The sequence below is a fragment of the Hyalella azteca genome, unplaced genomic scaffold, assembly GCF_000764305.2.
Source record: "Hyalella azteca isolate HAZT.00-mixed unplaced genomic scaffold, Hazt_2.0.2 contig10282, whole genome shotgun sequence".
Classification (NCBI taxonomy): Eukaryota; Metazoa; Arthropoda; class Malacostraca; order Amphipoda; family Hyalellidae; genus Hyalella; species Hyalella azteca.
The window spans coordinates 83,828-107,256 of NW_025940327.1; the positions used below are offsets into that span (position 1 = coordinate 83,828).

At 36.1% G+C, this 23,429-nt stretch overlaps 2 protein-coding genes across 2 annotated transcripts in view; both read right to left on the reverse strand.

The window, feature by feature from the left end:
* Positions 1 to 1,146, reverse strand: part of LOC108664397 — a 21,179-nt gene extending 20,033 nt beyond the window's left edge. The window contains exon 1 of the mRNA XM_047882353.1: positions 383 to 1,146. Coding sequence (XP_047738309.1) covers positions 383 to 1,076 — 694 coding nt within the window. The 5' untranslated portion in view covers positions 1,077 to 1,146. The remainder of the gene's footprint in view (positions 1 to 382) is intronic.
* Positions 1,147 to 12,001: 10,855 nt separating this feature from the next.
* On the reverse strand, positions 12,002 to 21,288 carry LOC108664400 (protein-lysine N-methyltransferase EEF2KMT). Its single transcript, XM_018150976.2, has 10 exons — positions 21,108 to 21,288; positions 20,269 to 20,415; positions 19,200 to 19,421; positions 18,047 to 18,099; positions 16,602 to 16,761; positions 15,969 to 16,077; positions 15,564 to 15,657; positions 14,008 to 14,240; positions 13,099 to 13,173; positions 12,002 to 12,285 (listed from the first exon to the last, which is right to left on the reverse strand). Exons 1-10 carry the CDS (start codon positions 21,189 to 21,191, stop codon positions 12,152 to 12,154), a joined length of 1,311 nt encoding a protein of 436 aa, XP_018006465.1. The 5' UTR covers positions 21,192 to 21,288; the 3' UTR covers positions 12,002 to 12,151.
* Between the last annotated feature and the right edge of the window lie 2,141 nt (positions 21,289 to 23,429).

Below are 23,429 nucleotides of genomic sequence, written 5' to 3' on the forward strand. Positions count from 1 at the left end.
ACAATCATACCCCTGCACCACAATCATACCCCTGCACCACAATCATACCCCTGCACCACAGTCATACCCCTGCACCACAATCATACCCCTGCACCACAATCATACCCCTCTCACCACAATCATACCCCTCTCACCACAATCATACCCCTGCACCACAATCATACCCCTGCACCACAATCATACCCCTGCTCCACAATCATACCCCTGCACCACTGTCATACCCCTGCACCACAATCATACCCCTGCATCACAGTCATACCCCTGCTCCACAATCATACCCCTGCACCACAATCATACCCCTGCACCACAATCACACCCCTGCACCACAATCATACCCCGGCACCACAATCATACCCCTGCACCACAATCATACCCCACTCACCATCACAAGACGTCGCGCTGAGAAGACACATCACCACCACAAAAATACGCCATTTTTCCGAAAAACTGAAAAAATTCCAAGACATTTTGCGGGAACTTTTTTGGTCATTTGTAGATCTTCTTGATCTTGAATAAGGTTCTTGATCACAATTTTTTCTTTGACGCCATTTGGGATGAGTTTCAAAAAACTCTAAAATATTTTTGGTGCGGGAAATTTCATCAGAAACTGAGAAGAATAATTTGTTGTTTTCTATAATTTCGGTCGTTGAAGAGTAGGGATCGCGACAAGCCGGTAATAAACTTTCATCTTTCAAGATTTTTTCAGGAAATCCTAAACATAGCTTCGAAACTTGGCTATTTTTTGCTTGATTTCCGTTTTTAGTTCTGGGAATCGATATTAAAACAGGCAGGTTTTCGGCACACGTATCACGGGGGTTAATTTCTTCAGAAGAATAAAAATAATTTCTGTTCACAGATGGTCCTTTTGAATTCGTTAACTCAAAATTATCGTTTTTTCGCAGATGAAACGAACACGCAAATTTGTACTTTCTGGGACTGTCGGCACTGATTTTTTCGTGGACAGGTAACGAAAATGGCTGACTAGGTAGGATATGCGAATTTAAATGAGTTTGAAGAGAGGAAGGATGGTCGTTTTCAGTTCTTGTTGGATCCATCATAACGGCATCAGGTTCCATCGAAAGAATCAAAGAAGATTTAAAAAAAGATCACTAATTCTAAGAAAATAAGAGTTACTGCCAGAAACCTGAAAAAAATTGTTGGTCAACATTTAAAAAATTATTTATACGCGTATCTGTATAATCTTTAATCGCGAATATTTCATTAACCAATAATTCATTAGGCAAAATTATTGCCCGGTAAATACATGAATTTGTTTTGCGGTATGTGAATTGATGACGGAGCACGCCTCTGAAACGTCGTCGATGAAATAACATTAAATTTCCTCGGCATTTTCTTAACTTACGAAATTTTTGGAAAATTTCGTAACTCTTATTACATCACGCAACATTAGAAAGTTTTCATCATTAAAATAGTAAGTATAGTACTTAAATAAGTATATATCTGCCGTTGGAATTAAATCCAAATATAGGTTTATTACGAGACTATGATTTAAAATATAATTCTGCATAAAAACTAAATTTCCCAAGTCAGAACAGCAACAATAATTTAGCGTAATTGAAGAGTATGCGCTCTTCAAAAAATATCGCATCGTTGATTACAAGCAATGAGAATATCTCTCTAAAAAACTTCCTGAAATAATGCAGATTACAATTATCAGCAAACAAGAAAAGTATTAACACGTATACGTACGTCACCATGCCACGCACACACACACCATAAGTATAGGTACTGTGAGCGTACACACAAGGCATCATAGACCTACACAAAAGAACCGCAAAAACATCTTTAGACACCTAAAAACATTTTTAGACACCTAAAAACATCTTTAGACACCTAAAAACATTTTCAGACACCTAAAAACCTTTTTAGACATGTAAAAACCTTTTTAGACATGTAAAAACATTTTTAGACATGTAAAAACATTTTTAGACATGTAAAAACATTTTTAGACATGTAAAAACATTCAAGACATGTAAAAACAATTAAGACAAGTAAAAGACATAAAACATTTGTAGACATGTAAAAACAATAAAGACATGTAAAAACAATTAAGACATGTACAAACATTTTTAGACATGTAAAACATTTGTAGACATGTAAAAACATTTTTAGACATGTAAAAACATTTTTAGACATGTAAAAACATTTAAGACATGTAAAAACAATCAAGACATGTAAAAACAATTAAGACATGTAAAACATTTTTAGACATGTAAAACATTTGTAGACATGTAAACATTTTTAGACATGCAAAAACATTTTTTTGACATGTAAAAACATTTTTTTGACATGTAAAAACATTTTTCTAACATTCAAAAGTATTTTTAGACTTGTAAAATCATTTCCTGATAAGTAAAAAATATTTTTGCCTAAAAAATACACACATTTCCACCAAGAACATTCATCATACACGGGTACATTTTAAAAGTTTTCCTACACACATACAAATTTATAAAAAATTTATATGCACATACAAATATTATTTTTGAATATACACGTGAATACGCAAGGTGTATTCATCACGTGTACGTACGGTGATCGTACTGAAAGTTCTAATGCACATACATGTACCAGATTCACAGCGGATGCTCCGACCTTATTTACGTGACCTACGTAGTTACGTGGCCATAATTACGTGCAATTTACGTGACCTCAGCACGCACAATTTATGTGACCAATGTACGTACAATTTACGTGACCAGTGTACGTGCAATTTACGTGACCAATGTACGTGCAATTTACGTGACCTCAGCACGCACAATTTATGTGACCAGTGTACGTGCAATTTACGTGACCAGTGTACGTGCAATTTACGCGACCAGTGTACGTACAATTTACGTGACCAGTGTACGTGCAATTTACGTGACCAATGTACGTGCAATTTACGTGACCTCAGCACGCACAATTTATGTGACCAGTGTACGTGCAATTTACGTGACCAGTGTACGTGCAATTTACGCGACCAGTGTACGTGCAATTTACGTGACCAGTGTACGTGCAATTTACGCGACCACTGTACGCACAATTTATGTGACCAGTGTACGTGCAATTTATGTGACCAATGTACGTGCAATTTATGAGACCAATGTACGTGCAATTTATGTGACCAATGTACGTGCAATTTATGTGACCTCAGCACGCACAATTTACACGTGACCTCAGCACGCACAATTTATGTGACCAATGTACGTGCAATTCACGTGACCTCAGCACGCACAATTTATGTGACCAATGTACATGCAATTTACGTGACCAGTGTACGTACAATTTACGTGACCAGTGTACGTAAGTTGCGTGCCTGAGACGCACATACGTAATTAAATAACTATAACTTGATCAACCACCGTTCCACGAGACGACCTACGACAGTAGAATCCACAACATTTATACAAGTAAAAGTGTGTCAAAATACCCAGTTTTTATATGAAAAATAAATGGATAATGTTTTCCATTCACCAATGTATAAAAATTCTAAAACATGGAGGGCTTCATCGACAAATCAACATCGTTGTTCCAACCAACATCGTTAATTGTTGGAATCGCCGCGGTACTGACGGTACCGCCGAGTATCGCACGCAGCGCTGGTGGTACCGCCGAGTATCGCACGCCGCGCTGACGGTACCGCCGAGTATCGCACGCAGCGCTGGCGGTACCGCCGAGTATCGCACGCCGCGCTGGCGGTACCGCCGAGTATCGCACGCAGCGCTGGCGGTACAGAGAGAGGGGGGGAAGGGGTTCTAAATGGAGAGAGAGGGAGGGGGTTTCAAAACGGGAGGAGGGAATGAAGATCTAAACATGGAAAAAGGGGGTTCTAAATGGGGAAAAAGGTTGTAAATGGTGGAGAGGGGGGGGGGTCAAAACGGTGGAGGGAAAAGGAGGGTGGCTTAAAACGGAGCAGGGGGTCAAAATACGGAGGGGATCCAGATCTGCCCCCCCTCGTAGTCAATTGACACGCATATATAAATGTTCATTGTGGAAAATATGTGTTTATTTACTCAATACGAATTAATTTTAAATTACCTATACAAATATAAAGGGATTCTGAGCTGCCAGATAATGATACCAGCGAGCTTAACGCGCTGTGAGAAATGAATGAACGTGAAATGAATGAATGAGAAATGAATGAATGGAGAATCTATACCGGCACAATATTGAATGAGTGAAAAAATGTCCGATTATTAAACAAGAAATGTTACGGAAGGCTTTCATACAATCTCTTCATGCATAATAAAAAAGAAAGAAATAATGAAAATGGAGGATGTTAAAAATGTAAGACGAAGAAATAAATTTTATAAGTACTAGGTATACTTAATAAAATTTATTCTCTTCTTTAGAATACCATTCAGTATAAACGCAATACAAGATAACTCGAGTTCCTGCAAAATATCGCTGAAATTCTCCCTAAGTAAAGAAAATAGTGCAGAAGGAAAATATAAATCCTCAATAGAAGAAAGATGATTGACAATACAGCACAAAAAAAATTAAATTCCTTTAAAGAAATATGACCGGAATCTCTTAAAATTAATAGAATTGAAATTCAATAACTAAAAGAATTCATGATCCGTAAAAGATACGTAATTGAAATTCAGTGACCTCAAATGAATAAAATTGAAATTAAAGATCTAAATATAATGAAAATTCCATAAAAGATACGTAATTGCAATTCAGTGAAAAATTTAAACGAAGATCCGCAACTCCGCAAACGAAGATCCGCAACAGAAATTGATGTTGTTCAGACGCACGAAAATGTCGCAGGGTTGGCGGCGCCCCTGAAACGCGGACGCTGTCATAGCGGCGCACGGACGGAGAAAGCGGACCGCGATACTGGCATGACGTGGCAGAAATTCCTTCAGGTATTCCTCCAGGTATTCCGTCAGGTATTCCTTCAGGTGTTCCTCCAGGTATTCCGTCAGGTATTCCTCCAGGTATTCCGTCAGGTATTCCTTCAGGTGTTCCTCCAGGTATTCCGTCAGGTATTCCTCCAGGTATTCCTTCAGGCATTCCGTCAGGTATTCCTCCAGGTATTCCTTCAGGTATTCCGTCAGGTATTCCTCCACGTATTCCGTCAGGTATTCCTCCACGTATTCCGTCAGGTATTCCTCCAGGTATTCCGTCAGGTATTCCTCCAAGTATTCCTTTAGGTATTCCTCCAGGTATTCCGTCAGGTATTCCTTTAAAGCAATTCATCATCCACAACGCAACTACTGAACGCTTGAATCAATGTACCAAAATAATGATTCTAGTACAGCCATCGTAAAAAACGTAAGAAACATTTACATGTAAATATTCTACTAAGTCGTAGTATTTTATTACATTACTTCTTTCGCCAAGGTTATTTCTGAACGCATTACTTTTGATAACTTAAATACTACAGTGTTAATAATATATTAAAACGGAAATGCGCTTCTGAAAATCCGATTCTTATTTTAATGTTCTATTCAAATTAACAATTCGAAACTTTCTAGACCTTGCGTATTCCTGTGAAGAAAACTTAAATAAAGTGAATTTAATGAAAGAAAATGTAAGTAGAATTTCTTTCAAATAATAAAGTAATGGCGCATATAGGAAACAATATTAATATTACTCAGCCATTTACCGGCTACAGTTTTCGAAATTACCTTACATAAATGAATACAGAACGACCATAGACAAGTACAATACAAGCTATTTAATAAGTACTGCATCCACTGAATACATATTTTTGGATCCTGTCATTTTCTAGAGGAATTAGATATTAGTGAGGAAGGTAGAGACTAAATAGAATCATTCATGCACTTAACTTCAGATGGACGAGGAATGAATGAGAAGGTCAGAATCATTCAGCTAATGAGTTGAGATATGTGTGGGTGCGCCTTGTATTTATGCGTATGCGCGCCTTGTATCAGTGCGTCTGTGTGGGAGTGTGAGTGCGTATTTCTGATGCGCTATCATTCATGCGGCTGCGTATAGCAAGCATAATACGCCCCTGGGTAGCTGGGTATGCGCATGACGAGCATGCAACGCGATGGGTATGCGCATGACGAGCATGTAACGCAATGGGTATGCGCATGACGAGCATGCAACGCAATGGGTATGCGCATGCCGATCATGCAACGCAATGGGTATGCGCATGACGATCATGCAAAGCAATGGGTATGCGCATGGTGATCATGCAACGCAATGGGTATGCGCATGACGAGCATGCAACGCAATGGGTATGCGCATGACGAGCATGCAATGCAATGGGTATGCGCATGACGAGCATGCAACGCAATGGGTATGCGCATGAACGCAATGGGGTATGCGCATGCCAATCATGCAACGCAATGGGGTATGCGCATGCCAATCATGCAATGCAATGGGTATGCGCATGCCAATCATGCAATGCAATGGGTATGCGCATGGTCATCATGCATAGCAATGGGAATTTGTCACATAGGATATGGCGCCACGGTCATAATTCAACTAAGTTCAACCATTCGAGCTTGGGTTCAATACCCACTACATGCGCATACCTATTACCCCATTCGCATACTCTTTATACTCATTATGTACACTCTCTCCTCCTGCTGCTGAAGAAATATTCACTCAAGATTCAAGCTTCTTGTGTTGAATGTTTCACTCGTGAAATTTGTGTAAATGTGGACCCTTGCAAAACTTATTCCTGGATAAATTAACATCCAAATTTGTATTTAATGGAGCAATTGATGGAACGCTTCAATACGATATCAAATATTATCTGATAATTCATCACAAACAAAACACAGCAAAATCAGTTAATAAAATTAACTGCTCCGGGAAGGTGCAAGATTTGACAGGAATGGAAAGAAAGCCGTTGTGTAACAGTACTTGAACGAACACCTTCACTAGCTAATGCACCTAACAACAAACACTACCGCACAGAACGACTAACACCATCGAAACAAACACCAACGACCACGTCACCACGCACCAAACAATAAGCAACATATAAACAACCAAAGTCAACATTAAAACAAAAAACTAAACTAACAAATACTAACAATCTCCACCAACACACCACACAAACTCCAACACACCACACAAGCACCAACACCACACCACAAACACCAACACCGGTGAGGTCCGGGAGAAATCTAACACTTGAGCTCGCTAATTGCATGGCGCTTACGTACGGGCTCTTTAATGACGATGTCATAGTAGCTGCATAGTCTAACCTAACTATCATATTCATATTGGAATTAGAATTATTTAAACTATCCATAACGTTTCCTCGAAATTTACCTCGCAATATTATTGCAAGATTCATACTTGTATGATAAACATTTAACCTATTCTTCGTTTTTCCAGTAAAGTTGAACTACAGAACTAGCAACCATGATACAATGGAAAGATAATTTTAGTATATCTTAATAAATTTGAGATAGCTCAACGATCGCGAAATTGCATACCACTTCCCTTTTAAATTTTACCTTCGTTGAAATCTTTACCCGTTATAAAAAAATGAACACTTTCGTTCCGTAAATCAACGTTAATTCTCTTCCATTCACGCTCATAGCTTTAACTGAAAATATAAACTTCACAGGACAGCTACTGGTTCACCAGTCTGCCATATATATATAACCACCGAAAATAATAAATAGCATTGATCAGCCTAAATTTCGTTATAACCGTCAAACTTTATTGGCTATTGCAGAGCAAAAAATTTAGTTCAAAATACTCCGTCAGGGCGTTTTTTGCAAAGTTTTTATTTTCATTTTGTTAGCTACCGTAAATGTAGATATATAAGGTCGCAGAAAGAAACACATGAATCGCCGGCCTCCAATAGTAACGATCAATTCTATAAAAAAAAACGAACTAAATTTTTATAGAACAATCGAAGAAGGTTTCTAGTTATTATGTTGCAATCGAACCTAACAAATCGTAATTCAGACTAGTATTTTTAGTGAATAGCGGCGAGTTAAGTGCAGTTTCTGCCGAGTGGCATTAGGTTAGGTTAGTCCGGTAGCGTGTAGCCTGCTGCGTCAAGGCCATCACTCCAAAATACTGGTGCTAAGCTACTGACACTAACCTTTTTTATCTCATCAAATATGAACAAATTATTACAAATGTGATAAAATCGACCAAAAAACAGCAGAACTAAATGATAAAATTTGACAATTTATTCAATAAAGACATAGAAGTGTACAAATCATGATAATACGAAATCACCATACCTATCATATTTAATCCCAAATATTTAAATAATTAGATATCCTATCATCTATGCCATTATGCAGTTTCAAGAATCATGACTGGCGTATTTCCATAAATATTCAAATAACATTATAAAAAATGATCAGATTCAAGTTCGTCACCGTATTATGGTAGGCTAGTAGTACTAGGGTCCGTAGGCCGTAGCTAGTATCAATACCATGTAATTTAGGTACCTACATAGTTTACATACTTCATTTGTTCTTCGTTGATAGTTATCCTTCACATTTCATTCATTCAATCCATCAGAAAAAAAATAATTGCTTCAGAAGTTCAGAACCAGTTGTCCAATGTATAAAAAAGGGAGTCTAATTAATTAAATTTGGTGTAAAGAAGTAGGCCTAAGTAAAAATATGGTAGTAGAATGACAACTGGCAGAGCCGATACGGTGACCATCATAGCCATGGCTGCAGCTGCAGGCAGAGTAACTTCCTAGGTACGTAAATAGATAACTTGTAGAATTGGGCATGTCCGAATTTCAATGCGTCAAATCTACGAATTCCCTAACTGCCAGGAAGAACGAAATTTCAAGCGCAAAAATAGTTGCTTGACACTTATTTAGAAGCAAAGATTCTCAAATTAATAAAAAAATTACAAACGTGGGAGTTGTAATTGAATGCTTAGTTTTGAACACGAGCTAGCCTAATCTGCTAATGCGTCGAAGCCTAAAAGCTAAATCCTTCCTCGTGCCGTCATTCGTGGGTCACACTTTTTTATACATACCGTAAAGTGACCTAGAAATTATATCAAGCCGTAATAAGTTTCGTTGAATTAAATTAATAAATATATACCTTATTTTTCTTAGTAATCACATTGACAATTATCACAACGGCTGAAGAAACGTGACAATTAGGACCACAAACGAACACACACACTGAACAGGAGAAGAGCAACACACACACCCTACAGCTAACGCGACTAGAGTGTCACTAACTGTCCAACTCCAAGTCTCCAACACCGGCGGAGGATGAACGGCGATGCCGACTGCAGTGCGTCGACATTTTTGGGGTAATTTTAAAAGAACTCGAGTCACGAAGCAGAATCTTTAATGCGAGTTAATTTAGTCATATATCATAAATAAACTCCTATTATTTTCACTGTAGCATATCCTCAATTTTTACACACGATGAGCTGAAGATGATACAGCTATTCGCATTTGCATTCGGTTCGAATAAAATGGTAATAGTATCCACACGCATTGAAATTCGATATACTTTAATCTCTATACAAGTAAAACATCACCGTTCTAGATTTTCAGCAGTAAATGCTAGTATATAAAACAGAAATTGATTTGCGACGGTTTTTTAAAGAGATTAAATCGTTTAAAGATTGTGAAATAGTCCAGTTAACCGAAATGAACCTTAGATAACGGGATCTCAAGACGTTGCTGAACTGTGCCGCTGTCAAGGAAAAGGAAACTTCTGCATGCAAAAGCAGCTTAACGTTTGACGTTCCAACTAACGTGCGAATAAACGATTGGGAATTTATACCCTGAATATCTTATAACTCTTACTAATCGTCAGTTATGGTATGGAAAGAACTCGTCAGTTATGGAAAGATCGGGTTCCAAAGACCGGATCCCTTGTGAATCAAGTCACGAAAAATTCAAGAATCGGCAACAGGCCATGGGCCTATTTCTTCAGTGCCGACACTTCTATTCTTTTCTTACTAATCTCGCTATTCTTTCGAAGACTCGGCTTATTCTCTCACAGGCTCTCTTAATTATTTTGCAGTCTCTCTTTCTTCTAAGGCTATAAGGCTATAGTTTTATATGTTTCTATACATATATTTTTATCACATCGTAGGCTCGATTACGTTGCATAAAAGGCACAAACAATGAGATTGAAGTAAAAAAGTTTATTAATTCTCTGAAATGACACAATATCTACACAATATTCAACATTAAGGCACATACTATATGATCTCATAGAGATACAGGCTCATGTCAGAAATTAAAGTTGACAACAGGAAAAGTTATTGGAGTTTATTTATAGACTAGCATGGTTAACCATGGAAAAATAGTTTATCCGTAGACAGTTTATCCATGAACAAATAGTTTATCCGTAGACAGTTTATCCATGAACAAATAGTTTATCTGAGACATAAATTCATAAACAGTTCATCCATGGACGAATAGTTCACCAGAGACAAATAGTTTATCCGTAGAAAAAACATCCCTTGCACGATAGGTCTAGCGAAGGATTAAGTTCACAGATGTAGAATTATAATGAATAAAGAAAAAATAAGTACAAAATGGATGATTAAAATAATGAATAAGCAACATCATACATAGAATGCACGTAAATATCGCTGATATTCATACTACACTCGTAAAATTCAGGCTCGAATATCACATAATTTTTTATTATAACAAAGGAATATAAATAACTAAAAATCTGTAGACAATTTACAAGTTGGCGGATTCCAGAAGTGGTGAATAGCAAAGCTCATTAATGAATAACTTGAGGATTTACGCCGGCATCACAAATGGAAAAAAATCCATATGTCGAAAATAGTATAGTTTTAAGCTTGCCGTTAAATGTTAACTTTAAGGTTGCATAGAGTTCCATTAATAACCTAAGCTAGAACTAGACTTAAAACTATAATTTTCGTTCTATAATGCATTTCAGTACGAAGTTACATTAAAACTACATAATTGCCTGGCACCACCTTAGCGATTTTGAGGTATTATAGAGGCTTGCGGTTTCTGGATTCCCTTTGAATGGAACCCAACTTCAAGCCAATCGACTAACTATCCGCAGTCTTCTCTAGCACCTCATCCCATGACCAGTTCCTCCTGCGGCCGTCGATTTGTTGTCAGTGTCCCAGGACGCTATGACCGGAGTTACGGTACTGCTTCTTCGTCGCACGTGATGGGAGCCATGAGGTGCTAAGATCTCCACGTCCGCATGTTCTCCTGAGCCCCAGTTGGACCACTTACCTGCTTCAGCCGACTGCACCAGCTTCAGCCTTTTTATGATACGTAAGTCCTCGGTACCACTTAGTCGTGCGGGTGTGTGCCAGACAGTTTCAGAGACTGACATAGCTAACTCTGCCCTTTGATCTCAAACAAAATAAAGGTGTTGCCCATATTTAATATAAATAAGTATTTAATAGATATTTAATTTTAATAAATAAACCATAATGGATATTTAAATTTAATGGATAAGACGAAATTTAATATATTGCATGCTGGCATGCTATTTCTTTGTTAATTGATAAATGGGCTGTGCCCTTAAAATTACTAAATGATAGTTGACCTAAAACTATATTAGTACAAAATTGATGAATTGATAATTTGATAGATGTATTTAATATATATGGAAAAATTAAATAGATGATGAATTTTATAAATATAATAGATCTATATACAAATACTGTTACCATTAATGATATTTATGATTTTAAATTTATTTCCATATTTTTTGAGGCAGCACTGAACGAAAATGCTGGGGATAAATGGCTGCAGATCTGGCACGTCACGCTTTGGTGGGGAACTTCCTTGACCACTATCCGTTCTCGCAGCCCGGCCAATCTTCATATGCCTATGCAATAATATACGTTGCAATTAACTTGATTAATAAAGAAAAGAAAAATTTAGGAAACTTAACTTTGTTTCACTGCCATCTCTAGCCCCCATGCGCTTAGTTTTCGTTACCATAATAAAGAAAGGGAAGTGATATGAAGTGGCTAAGGTGGAGGGGTCTGGAAGGGTTATTCTGGAGGGCAGAGGAGGTATCCTGAACTGGAGGGGTTATCCTGAAGGTCCTGACAGAGTGGAGGGGTCTGGAGGGGTTATTCTGAAGATCTTGACAGAGTGGAGGAAGAGTGGAGGGGTTATTCTGAAGATCTTGACAGAGTGGAGGAGTCTGGAGGGGTTATTCTGAAGATCTTGACAGAGTGGAGGGAACTGGAGGGGTTATTCTGAAGATCTTGACAGAGTGGAGGGGTCTGGAGGGGTTATTCTGAATATCTTGACAGAGTGGAGGGGTCTGGAGGGGGCCTCTCTGTAGCACCGCACCTCCACCTCCACCACCTCCAGCGACGCGTCTTCTGCAACGTCAATTAATTTATTTACTTATTACTAAATTTATTCATAATTAAATACTCATTAAATGGTAATTAAAATAATATACAAACATCATTTGGAATCATTTTTGGTGTAACAAAAATTATTATTTGCAAGATAATGATACAATCGTAATCTGCTAATTTGGCGGATCTTGAAGAGAGGAAGTCAAGACCTGCCAAGACACACACCTAGACACTTGGCAAGACCTGCCAAGACACACACCAAGACACTTGACAAGACCTGCCAAGACACGTACCTAGACACTTGACAAGACCTGCCAAGACACACACCTAGACACTTGACAAGACCTGCCAAGACACACCAAGACACTTGACAAGACCTGCCAAGACACACACCAATACACTTGACAAAACCTGTCAAGACACACACCTAGAGACTTGACAAGACCTGCCAAGACACACACCAATACACTTGACAAGACCTGCCAAGACACTTGACAAGACCTGCCAAAACACACCAAGACACTTGACAATACCTGCCAAGAAACACACCAATACACTTGACAAAACCTGCCAAGACACACACCTAGACACTTGACAAGACCTGCCAAGACACACACCAATACACTTGACAAGACCTGCCAAGACACACCAAGACACTTGACAAGACCTGTCAAGGCACACCAAGACACTTGACAAGACCTGCCAAGACACACCAAGACACTTGACAAGACCTGCCAAGACACACCAAGACACTTGACAAGACCTGCCAAGACACTTGACAAGACCAGCCAAGACACACCAAGACACTTGACAAGACCTGCCAAGACACACCTAGACACTTGACGAAGCTGTTAATGTTGTCTTCATTGCGTACCGTCGCCGCCAGCAGCGCCGCCCTCCTTGCGCCTGTCAAGGAAATTCGGCACGTCAAGTGATAACAAATTTATCTAATGATAACGTTATTTTCTCATTAACATCATCATCTGATAACGTTATCATCTCATTAACATCATCATCTGATAACGTTATCATCTCATTAACATCATCATCTGATAACGTTATCATCTCATTAACATCATCATCTAATGAGAACGTTATCTCATTAAAATCATCATCAAATGATAACATTATCATCTCATTAACATTATCGTCTAATGATAACGTTATCATCTCATTAACATCGTCTAATGATAACGTTATCATCTCATTAACATCATCATATTATGCAAACTCTCTGGCTTTAAATTTTCATGTTGTATCCTATTTACGTGTATTATGTACTTATGTCCAACACAATTTCACTATTCAATGCTTCTCTTAACTTGAAAATGAATGTTGCGACATTCGAAACGTCGTTAACATATTATTATAACTTGCTAAATCTGCCTTTTGATCTACCAAAGTCATCTAAAGAATTGTTCGACTCAAATTTAACGTGCATACATAAAATTTTATGTACATATATTACATTTTAGTATAGGTTGGCAGAATTTTCCTTAAGGCAGTTTTCATTGAAGATCAGACATATCAAATTTTACATGAATATATTAAATTTTAAAAACATATATTAAATTTTACAAACAATACTAAATTTTTACATGAATATATCAAATTTTACGTAAACACTAAATCAAATTTTAAGTAGGTATATATAACAAATTTTACGAATATATCAAATAATATACTTTAAAATTCTTTTGAAAGTATCATAAGAAAAGAGTGGAAGAAAACACCACTCACCAACTGAATGTGAAGAGAATGGTGATGTTGGTGGTGATAATGATTGTTGTGGTTGCATTGATAATGATGGTTGCAGTGATGATGCTTGTGAAGACAGTGGTAGTGGTGATGGTGGTGATAATGATGGTTGCATTGAAGATGATGATTGCAGTGATGATGCTGATGATAAATTCCCATTCATCAGCCCCGACTTCACCACATTGGATGATGATATGGACTCAGCAACTGCATCACTGCCCATCGAATCATTAAATAATAATAAATAATCATTATATTCATGGTCATACAAGTGAGGCAGGAGTAAGGCATAAAATAAAATACTCCTGCACACAAGGACTTTGTATAAATGTCAGACTATACAACAAAACACAAGAGAAATCCTGTGTCCATACAAGAACAAAATACAAGGCACTAAAGACAAGATCCTGCAGGTATCCCACAATTCCTATCATTGTGCAATTTTAGAACTGAACTATTATATTTATATACATAATTTTATTACACATATATAAATTATTTTATATAATTTATATATAAATTATATAAGTTATCTTGCTATTTACTTTCTCCAATTTATTTTCTCTGATTTAATGCAGAGGATGTAATCTGAGAAATACAATTCACAGGTCAAAATTTTTTTATTTAGTACCTAGTTTAGATCATCCTAATATTAAATTAAATGATGCGTTGGTAAGTCAAACCCTAACTCATTTACCTTGTCACTCAATTTTACATGCAACAACAATTATGTCTCACCTCTCAAAAATATTGTCTTTAATTACATCATAAACATTAATGACACATTCACATTCATACATCTTGATACATTCACACTCGTACATTCACATTCATACCCCTTGATACATTCACACTCATACATCTTGACACATTCACACTCGTACATCTTGATACATTCACACTCATACATCTTGATACATTCACACTCATACATCTCGATACATTCACATTCATACATCTTGACACATTCACACTCGTACATCTTGATACATTCACACTCATACATCTTGATACATTCACATTCATACATCTTGATACATTCACATTCATACCCCTTGATACATTCCCATTCATACATCTTGATACATTCCCATTCATACATCTTGATACATTCACACTCATACATCTTGATACATTCACACTCATATATCTTGATACATTCACATTCATACATCTTGATACATTCACATTCATACATCTCGATCCATTCACATTCATACCTCTTGATACATTCACATTCATCCATCTTGATACCTTCACATTCATACCCCTTGATACCTTCACATTCATACCTCTTGATACATTCACATTCATCCATCTAGACACATTCACATTCATCCATCTTGAGCATTTACATTCATACATCTTGATACATTCCCATTCATACATCTTGATACATTCACACTCATACATCTTGATACATTCACACTCATACATCTTGATACATTCACATTCATACCTCTCGATACATTCACATTCATACCTCTCGATACATTCACATTCATACCTCTTGATACATTCACATTCATCCATCTAACCATGGTGGAGTGGATTGCAGGTCTCCAGGAGCATCCAGGAGGATGGATAAAGTGTGGCGCAGGGCAGGGAACAAGCGTGGATCAAATACAACATCTGCACAACAATGGGCGGACAAATGATACAAATATTTAATTGCCTACAAATGATACAAATATTTCTGATGATACAAAATAAATGGACTATAAGCATGTTTATGTTGAATCATACAAGGCTTATTTAGCTTCACAGCCATGCGCCATGAATGAATGCAATCAAATGTACAAGGTATATTACATTATTTTAATGATAATAGATAAATCATTAGGCCATCCATCATTATGATCATTTAAAAAAGTTCTAGTATAGATAATTGATAACATCAAAAGAACAGACATCATTATGATCATTTAACAGGCACAGCAAACCTGCAGCAAGTACGACATCACACGCTGCCACGTCCGCAGCGGTTGTGCTCTGCCAGTCTAGTGGCACCAGACGTACGATGCAGTCTTCATACTCCCATGTTTTGCCGTCCTGTAACCTTTATATAATGAATAATTTTTTATAGTTTTGGTAACGATTCTGTCTCATATCTGATTTAATTTAAATAGACTCAGATGTTTATAAATTTATTAGGTTGGCAGGTTATAACAAAATATAATTGAAAGATGAGAAGAATGTTACACAACAAAATTAAGTTATTGCAATTAGCCTATACAGTCATTTATTGATGGATTAAGATATTTTGGGAGGTAACAACAGTTGCTCATAAATTTAACCTCAAGTTTAATGTGTTTTATTATTTAACATACAATGTACAATGTTTTATTATTTAAAGTGTGAGAAAAAGTACGTAATATAATAAAAACAATAATAAAATAATACAAATTTGTACTGTATTTCATCAGAAAAGACCTAATGAACAGAAGAAAATTATTGCATTTTGAAAAAAAGTTAAAAAAAAGTCAGAAAAGTTATTTAGATACTTGATGCTGTTGTAAAAGGGAATTGTCATAAATAAAAATTTTTACTATGAAAAGATGTTAAAAGTTATTAACCTGATGCTGGCATTGAGCAATGTTGATGCAGATGTTGTGATGTAAGGCATCCATGACGGCAGGATGGTGGTCAGTGAAGGTGTAGGCAGCAGGCAAATGTTCAATAATGAGGCCTAGTCCTAGTAGGCCTAGTCCAGCACCTAGCTCCACCACACGCTTGCTGTACAAAACTCATACATTAAGTTATATTACATAATGTACTCAGCTATATAGCGTATACCGGTACTTATATTTATATAAAATATATTAGGTCCTGATGCAAGCATCAGCTAATAAGTCTTGTTAAAATAATTCATACATTAAGTTATATTACATGATGTACTCAGCTATATAGTTTCAAATGTTTGTTACATTCCAAACGTTGTTAATAAACTAAAACTACTTCCTGATATATGCCTTTTGATCTACCAATGTCATCTGAAGAATTGTCCAACTCTTTGATAATTTAAATCAACAAATTCTCTGGTCGTTAATTGCATGCGTATAAATCAGCTATATAGTGTATATAAATATAGTTATTTCAATGCATTATGTCCTAATGCAAGAATCAGCTAATAAAAGTTTTGTTTAAATAATTTTAAAATTGGTCCACCCAAGGCAAATCATTCAAAATTTTCATAAATTTCTACCAAAATGGGCCTGTATGAGATAACATTGAAAAATAAATAAATTGTAAACATTAATAATCCTTATTCTTTAGGATTTCCTGACCTAATTAACCCAATCCAAGCAACCAAACAAATATATTTTATAATTTCATTTTCTAATAGGTACAAATTTATACACAGCCATAAAAAAAAATAAAAAAAAACTTTTAAAAACCATGTTTTCTTAACGGACAAAAAAGAAAAACAGTAACTCTTATATAACATTACATAACATTCTACAAAACTTTAATGTTATGTAAGAGTTACTGTTTTTCTTTTTTGTCTGTTAAGAAAACATAGTTTTTAAAAGTTTTTTATTTATTTTATTTTCTACCTTTCAGTTTAGCAATTTTAGCAATTCAAATCATTTTCCAGGCTTGGCAATTCTGGATGTTCAACAAAAAAAAAAAAAACTTGATTCCCAACTGTGAATTTCTAAGTTGTTTTTATTAAAAATATTTATTAAAATTTTTTTTAATTATTACTTCTGATGGTCAAATCTTGAATTGTTAGGCAACATAAGCATGCATGCCAAATTTCAAGTTCCTAGGATCTTCAGAAATGCTCTAAATTAAGGTTTGAATTTTTGATGACAGACAGAGATGAAACGAAACTAAGAAAAACGTGGTAAAATTAATACTCAATACAAAAAAAATTTCCAAAAATCAATGCTTCAGAAACTTGTGATAGAGAAATTAAAAAATTTATTCATATAGATTATAGATAAACAAAATGCATTAATATACATGTACAATACGTTCATTGTGATGCTACCAGTTTCCCAGTGCCAAGACTTACCATTGAACAATACTCGGATTTTCCAGGAGAAATTCCAGTAGCACATGGGATGCCTGAACAGAATGAGGATTATGGCTCAAAGTATCCTCTTTTTTTCAATCAAATGTCAGAATACCCTAAACAGAACATGGATTATGGCTCAAGGCATCCTCTTTTTTTTAATCAAATGTAAGAAATGCCTGAACAGAACAAGGATTATGGCTCAAAGTATCCTTTATAGCACATTTTCTCATTTATGGAAAAAATGCACTATTGTGCTTGCCATGTCCGTCTGTCTGTCTGTCCGTGACTTCATGTTTTAGTCAATGAGAAAATGTGCCCTCTGTCACTCACTGCAGTGAGTACTGAGTTATATTTTTTAATCAAATGTCATATGACACACATGAGAAAAATTGAATAAGAAAAAATCTATAGACTACATTTTGGGAGCTACAGTATGTAAAGGTGCCAGTGTTTGAAACCAGGCACTGATGGCACAGTATTTTACTAACTGTGTGCAAATGATGCATAATTTTTCAATAAAAAAATTAAACAAATTTCTCAACATGGGTTATTGTCTAATAAACTTGAACTTGATGAATAAATCTAGACCATTTTTGTTAAATTGATATAAATGATATCATTGCTACAATTAAGATAGATGACCACTTATCTGGTATTATACTGATAATATTCAAGCAGTATTATTCAAATTGCAGCACTTAAATTTTTTTATTACAATCAAGAATCCAAATCTCCAACTTTAACAGCAATAAATTCATTGGAAATAAAATTTAACTACACATAGTCAAGAAAATTTACCAAATATTCACATTAGTATAGAAAGAAAAATTAGTATCATTCATTAGGTTTTTCATAGGTATTATAATATACGAATTTTCATCAATGAACAACTGGCCAAACAGCTTCAAATAGATTGGCACCTGATAAGGTAATGAGGAAATCGGCACCTGATGCTAATGTAATATGGGATTGGTACCTTATAATACGGCAATATGGGATTGGTACTTTATAATACGGTAATAAGGGGCTGGCACCCTATAATACAGTAATAAGGGACTGTTACCTTATAATACCGTAATATGGGATTGGTACCTTATAATACGGCAATATGGGATTGGTACTTTATAATACGGTAATAAGGGGCTGGTACCTGCCAGGTACGTAGACCAGTGGTGCCATCCACCACCAAGTTGCTTGTCTCCCGTAACGTCACATGTTTGCCGGACTCCAGTGTGTAGGTGCGGTAGAAACCTCCACTGTTGCCCCCACAAAATGTTGATTCTAAACAACACGGAGACTCTTTCTCTTCACCCAGCAAGTTTGTGTACAAAGTATAAATTGATTCAGATACTTCATGACCCTGTACTTCAATCTGTAAGAGAGTATTTGTAACTATTCAGTGATTGACAGAGTAATTGTAATTCTTGAAAAAAATAAATTAACTGATTAGGATATTATTTTCAAGAAGTATCTCTATTTTCTATTTTTTTTACATTTTAGCAAATCACTTGTGTAGAATAATCTTGGTATACAATACATGTGTAAATTCAATAAAATATATAACACCAGTATTCCTAAATGGAATGAGGTAATAAAACCAGCTTCATTGTTGCCAAGTTGCAATAATGCAGGGTTGTCATATCAGTTAAATAATCCAATAATCACATACAATAAGTTAAATATCACATACATTGCCACACATCACTTCTGGTTTATGCAATGTTAGAACATGAAACATTCGATAAAGTTTTGAAAATTATTAGCTTTCACTACAGAGAAATAAGAACTTCCTTATCATCATTATCATTATGCATTCATAAAATAATTTTAATTAATGGACTAAGAAAAAATCTATTTCAAATAATTGAAGCATGTAACATGTAACTGCACTTCTATGAATGTGACTAATGTAACATTATCAACCATAATTTGTAATAATTTAGCATAATTTTACAAGGGATATCTTCAATAAAGCATCTGTTTGAAATTGTACATTTTTGAAACTTCAATTTTTTTCAGTTGATAAAAAACCCTATGGTGTCAATACATTTATGCCAAACTATAGTGCACAAAAATATTGCATCACTGTCTGAGTTATGCCTAAAAAAGTAAAGGATTCCACCATATTTGGGTTGAACAAATAAGATAGGAGTAATTGCTTATCTGGGAGTAAACAAATGCATACAGTAATTATTAAATTAGACCTTTCCATTGTTTACCTCAGAAATAAGGGATTTGAGGAATGCTTTAACATATGAAGCCTTGGGAGGATATCTCTTAGCGATGTCAGATAAAACTGTCCCTTCAATGAGCAGCTTCTGAAGCTCCTGGCACTCCACGTAGCTCTTCTCAGCAGCAAAACTCTCCTGGAACATAAGTTTACACCTTGTGAATTATATAAATTGTTGTAATAATTGTTACAAACTGTTGTAACAATTATTACAAACTTACCTCTTTTGTAAATTATTACAAAAGAGGTACCAAACTGTTGTAACAATTGGTACAAACTATTGTAACAATTACTACAAACGGTTTGAGGTGAAAAAATATGAACAAACTCAAATAGATGAGTTGTTATGTAGAATGGATGAGGGTTTCTGTGCTCTTATATTTTCAGTGTCCCAAAAATTCTTCTAAAGATGCAAACAACAACACCAACATGATGCAATATCTTTTCAATAAAAAGCATGTTAAAGAAATGGTGATGGTTATTAATTTCTAATTAAAAGTTGTTGTACCTATTTATCAAAATTATTCATATAAATGATTTAAAAAATTTTTTCTTTGAGTATTCAGTAGTATAAATAACACGACATGTAATTTAGTGACTTTCAGAAGATCTCCATCATTATAAATGTATTCTTCCAAAAATATATGAATCATTATATGTAGGTATATAAATTAAAATGAATTCAGTGACATGCACATTGCATCTATTAGTAAATTATCAACACACAAATTTGTTAATTTGCTTGAATAATAAGTCAAAATATGAATAATAAATAATAATAATGAGTTATAATAAATTTAAAAGTAGTTAGTAGTAGGTATTTCTTACCTTGAAAGAAATATCTTCAATTGGATACATTGCCAGGAATTTTTGTTTGAATTGCTTTGTATTAAATAAATCTGATTCTGACATGATATTAGTTTGGTTGCATACAATTCAAAACCTGAAAAATCAGATAGGCTATGTACATTTATCAATACATTTTTTTTTCATAAACCAGGTTCAATTTTAGTCATTTCATCAGTTTATATTATATGTAGTGCACTGTACAGCAATCCCTTGATTAATGCGGTTAATAAATCCCAGAGTTTTACCGTGTTAAGCAAAACTGCGCTAATCAAACTTAAGAATATATGGGAATAATTATAATGAATCCTCAAAAATAGCAAAGGAAAGGAAAATTATGTAGTTTGATAAAAGTGAGCAGTAGATATGGCAGCAATCTTGACCAGTTGAAGGCTAACGAGTAACTAGCCCCTTACGCACTGAATTATGTTTCGAAAGTGAAAAAACAATCTGAATTACTTTTCAGATCACGCGCAGTCTTTGTGTTGTATGTACTGGCAGTAGCGGCGCACCTACTCCATCGAACGTCGTTCGAATGAGTTCATAACATGTGATGCTACCGTCACACTCGCGGCTAGACTCCAAACATGTAATTACTCTCGGTAGAAGCTTTTATTTTCTGAGTGACGAATTTGTCACACCAGGGCTTAAAGGGCTAGAGCACCGGCATGGCGCACTTATCGGCGAACGTTGCCGAACTCGATCATTCGAGTTATGAACGAGACAAGGCGCGGTTAAACCGACTCTGTAGTCAGCACGAGTGCCTACGGAACGGGACCTTATTTAAAGAATTATTGGCTGATTACGAACGTAACACCTCTGGCTAGAGGCGGGAAAATGATGCATTGTGAAAAAAAAGTCGCGCTAATCAAAACTGGCACCGCGTAGATTAAGGGTTGGTCACAATTTTTTTTTCCGTTAATCAAAACCGCGGTATTCAAATCCGTGCTAATCAAGGGATTGCTGTACACTAATACGTAACACCTCTGGCTAGAGGCGGGAAAATGATGCATTGTGAAAAAAAAGTCACGCTAATCAAAACTGGCACCGCGTAGATTAAGGGTTGGTTGCAATTTTTTTCCGCGTTAATCAAAACCGCGGTATTCAAATCCGTGCTAATCAAGGGATTGCTGTACACTAATCAGTAATCACTAATATCATCTTACAAGTAGCCTACTGGCGCTACTGCACTAATACCATCCTAAATGTACAAGTAGGATAAACGCGGTATATCCGACACATTAAGGACGCATCGAGAAATGAAAAACTATAAAAAAAACTGTATGCATTACGTAAGTTCTGTTGCCTTCACATGACTCTCAAAACAATGCTCCATTCACAACTAGCACCTGACTCTTCTCTGGGCTAAAGAGAACATTAAAATCCTTGCCATACTCAGTTATACAGTCAAGCATACTCTGAAGTTCAACACCATTTTCACTCATTATTACTGCATCATCCGCATACAATAGCATTTTTAGTCTTTCATCTCCAACACACACTACCACATCCATTCTTCTCAGTCTAGCAGCCATCTCTTCAGTGTATAGGCTGAAGAGAAGTGGAGACAGGATACATCCTTGTCGAACACCCCTCACGCACTTCACCCAGTCAGTCTCTACATCTCCAAGCCTATATTTAGCATGCACGAGTGTGCACTCTTCAAGCCTGGAATTATCCTTGTTGCACATCTTTGTCACGTATCAGTCCTAAATTTAATAGTTCGACCAAATCTTGATTTTCTTGTTTCAGTCTTGGCGTTCGATGGCGTTTCATCGAGCTCATCCTTAATAGGAATAGTTTCTGGAGAAGATGAATGGTTGTCGCTGGCTGGTACTGGTGGGATAACTGGTACTTTCATCTTGCGTAGCCTTAAGCTCTCTGATAAATTCGGGTTGTGTACAGGCTTCAGGGGGTCTATTGAGACGTTTTGTTCGGCACCAGCTTCAGTTTTAATAGTGAAAAATTTATCGTGGCGACTCACGATTTCGCATGGACCAGCGTACGGCGCCTCTAGTGGGGGCGAACTCTGTCAATCGTAAGCCAGACGTGCGTGCAGGGCCGCAAATCGTCGGGAATATGAGATTTTGTGACTCCATGAAGTCTTCCTGCAGACAATTTTCAAAATTAATTTTAGACATTTTGAAAGTAATTTTCTTCCTGTGTCACAATTGAAGTTTTGTTCAGCTTCATTTGCTATTAAGGGTCGAGGTAGAAGACAGGAGGTACAGGTCACGGCTACGGACGGGGAAAATCCTGACTCATTTGGGATGTTGTGAAGACTGAGCAATATAACCGGGAGGG

Coding starts and splice junctions, on each gene's coding strand:
- LOC108664400 (XM_018150976.2), bottom strand. CDS start 21,191: ATGTCAGAATCAGATTTATTTAATACAAAGCAATTCAAACAAAAATTC. Junction 16,078..16,601: donor TTGCTCAATGCCAGCATCAG/GTTAATAACTTT, acceptor TAAAGGTTACAG/GACGGCAAAACATGGGAGTA. Junction 14,241..15,563: donor CTGCAATCCACTCCACCATG/GTTAGATGGATG, acceptor TTCGATGGGCAG/TGATGCAGTTGCTGAGTCCA.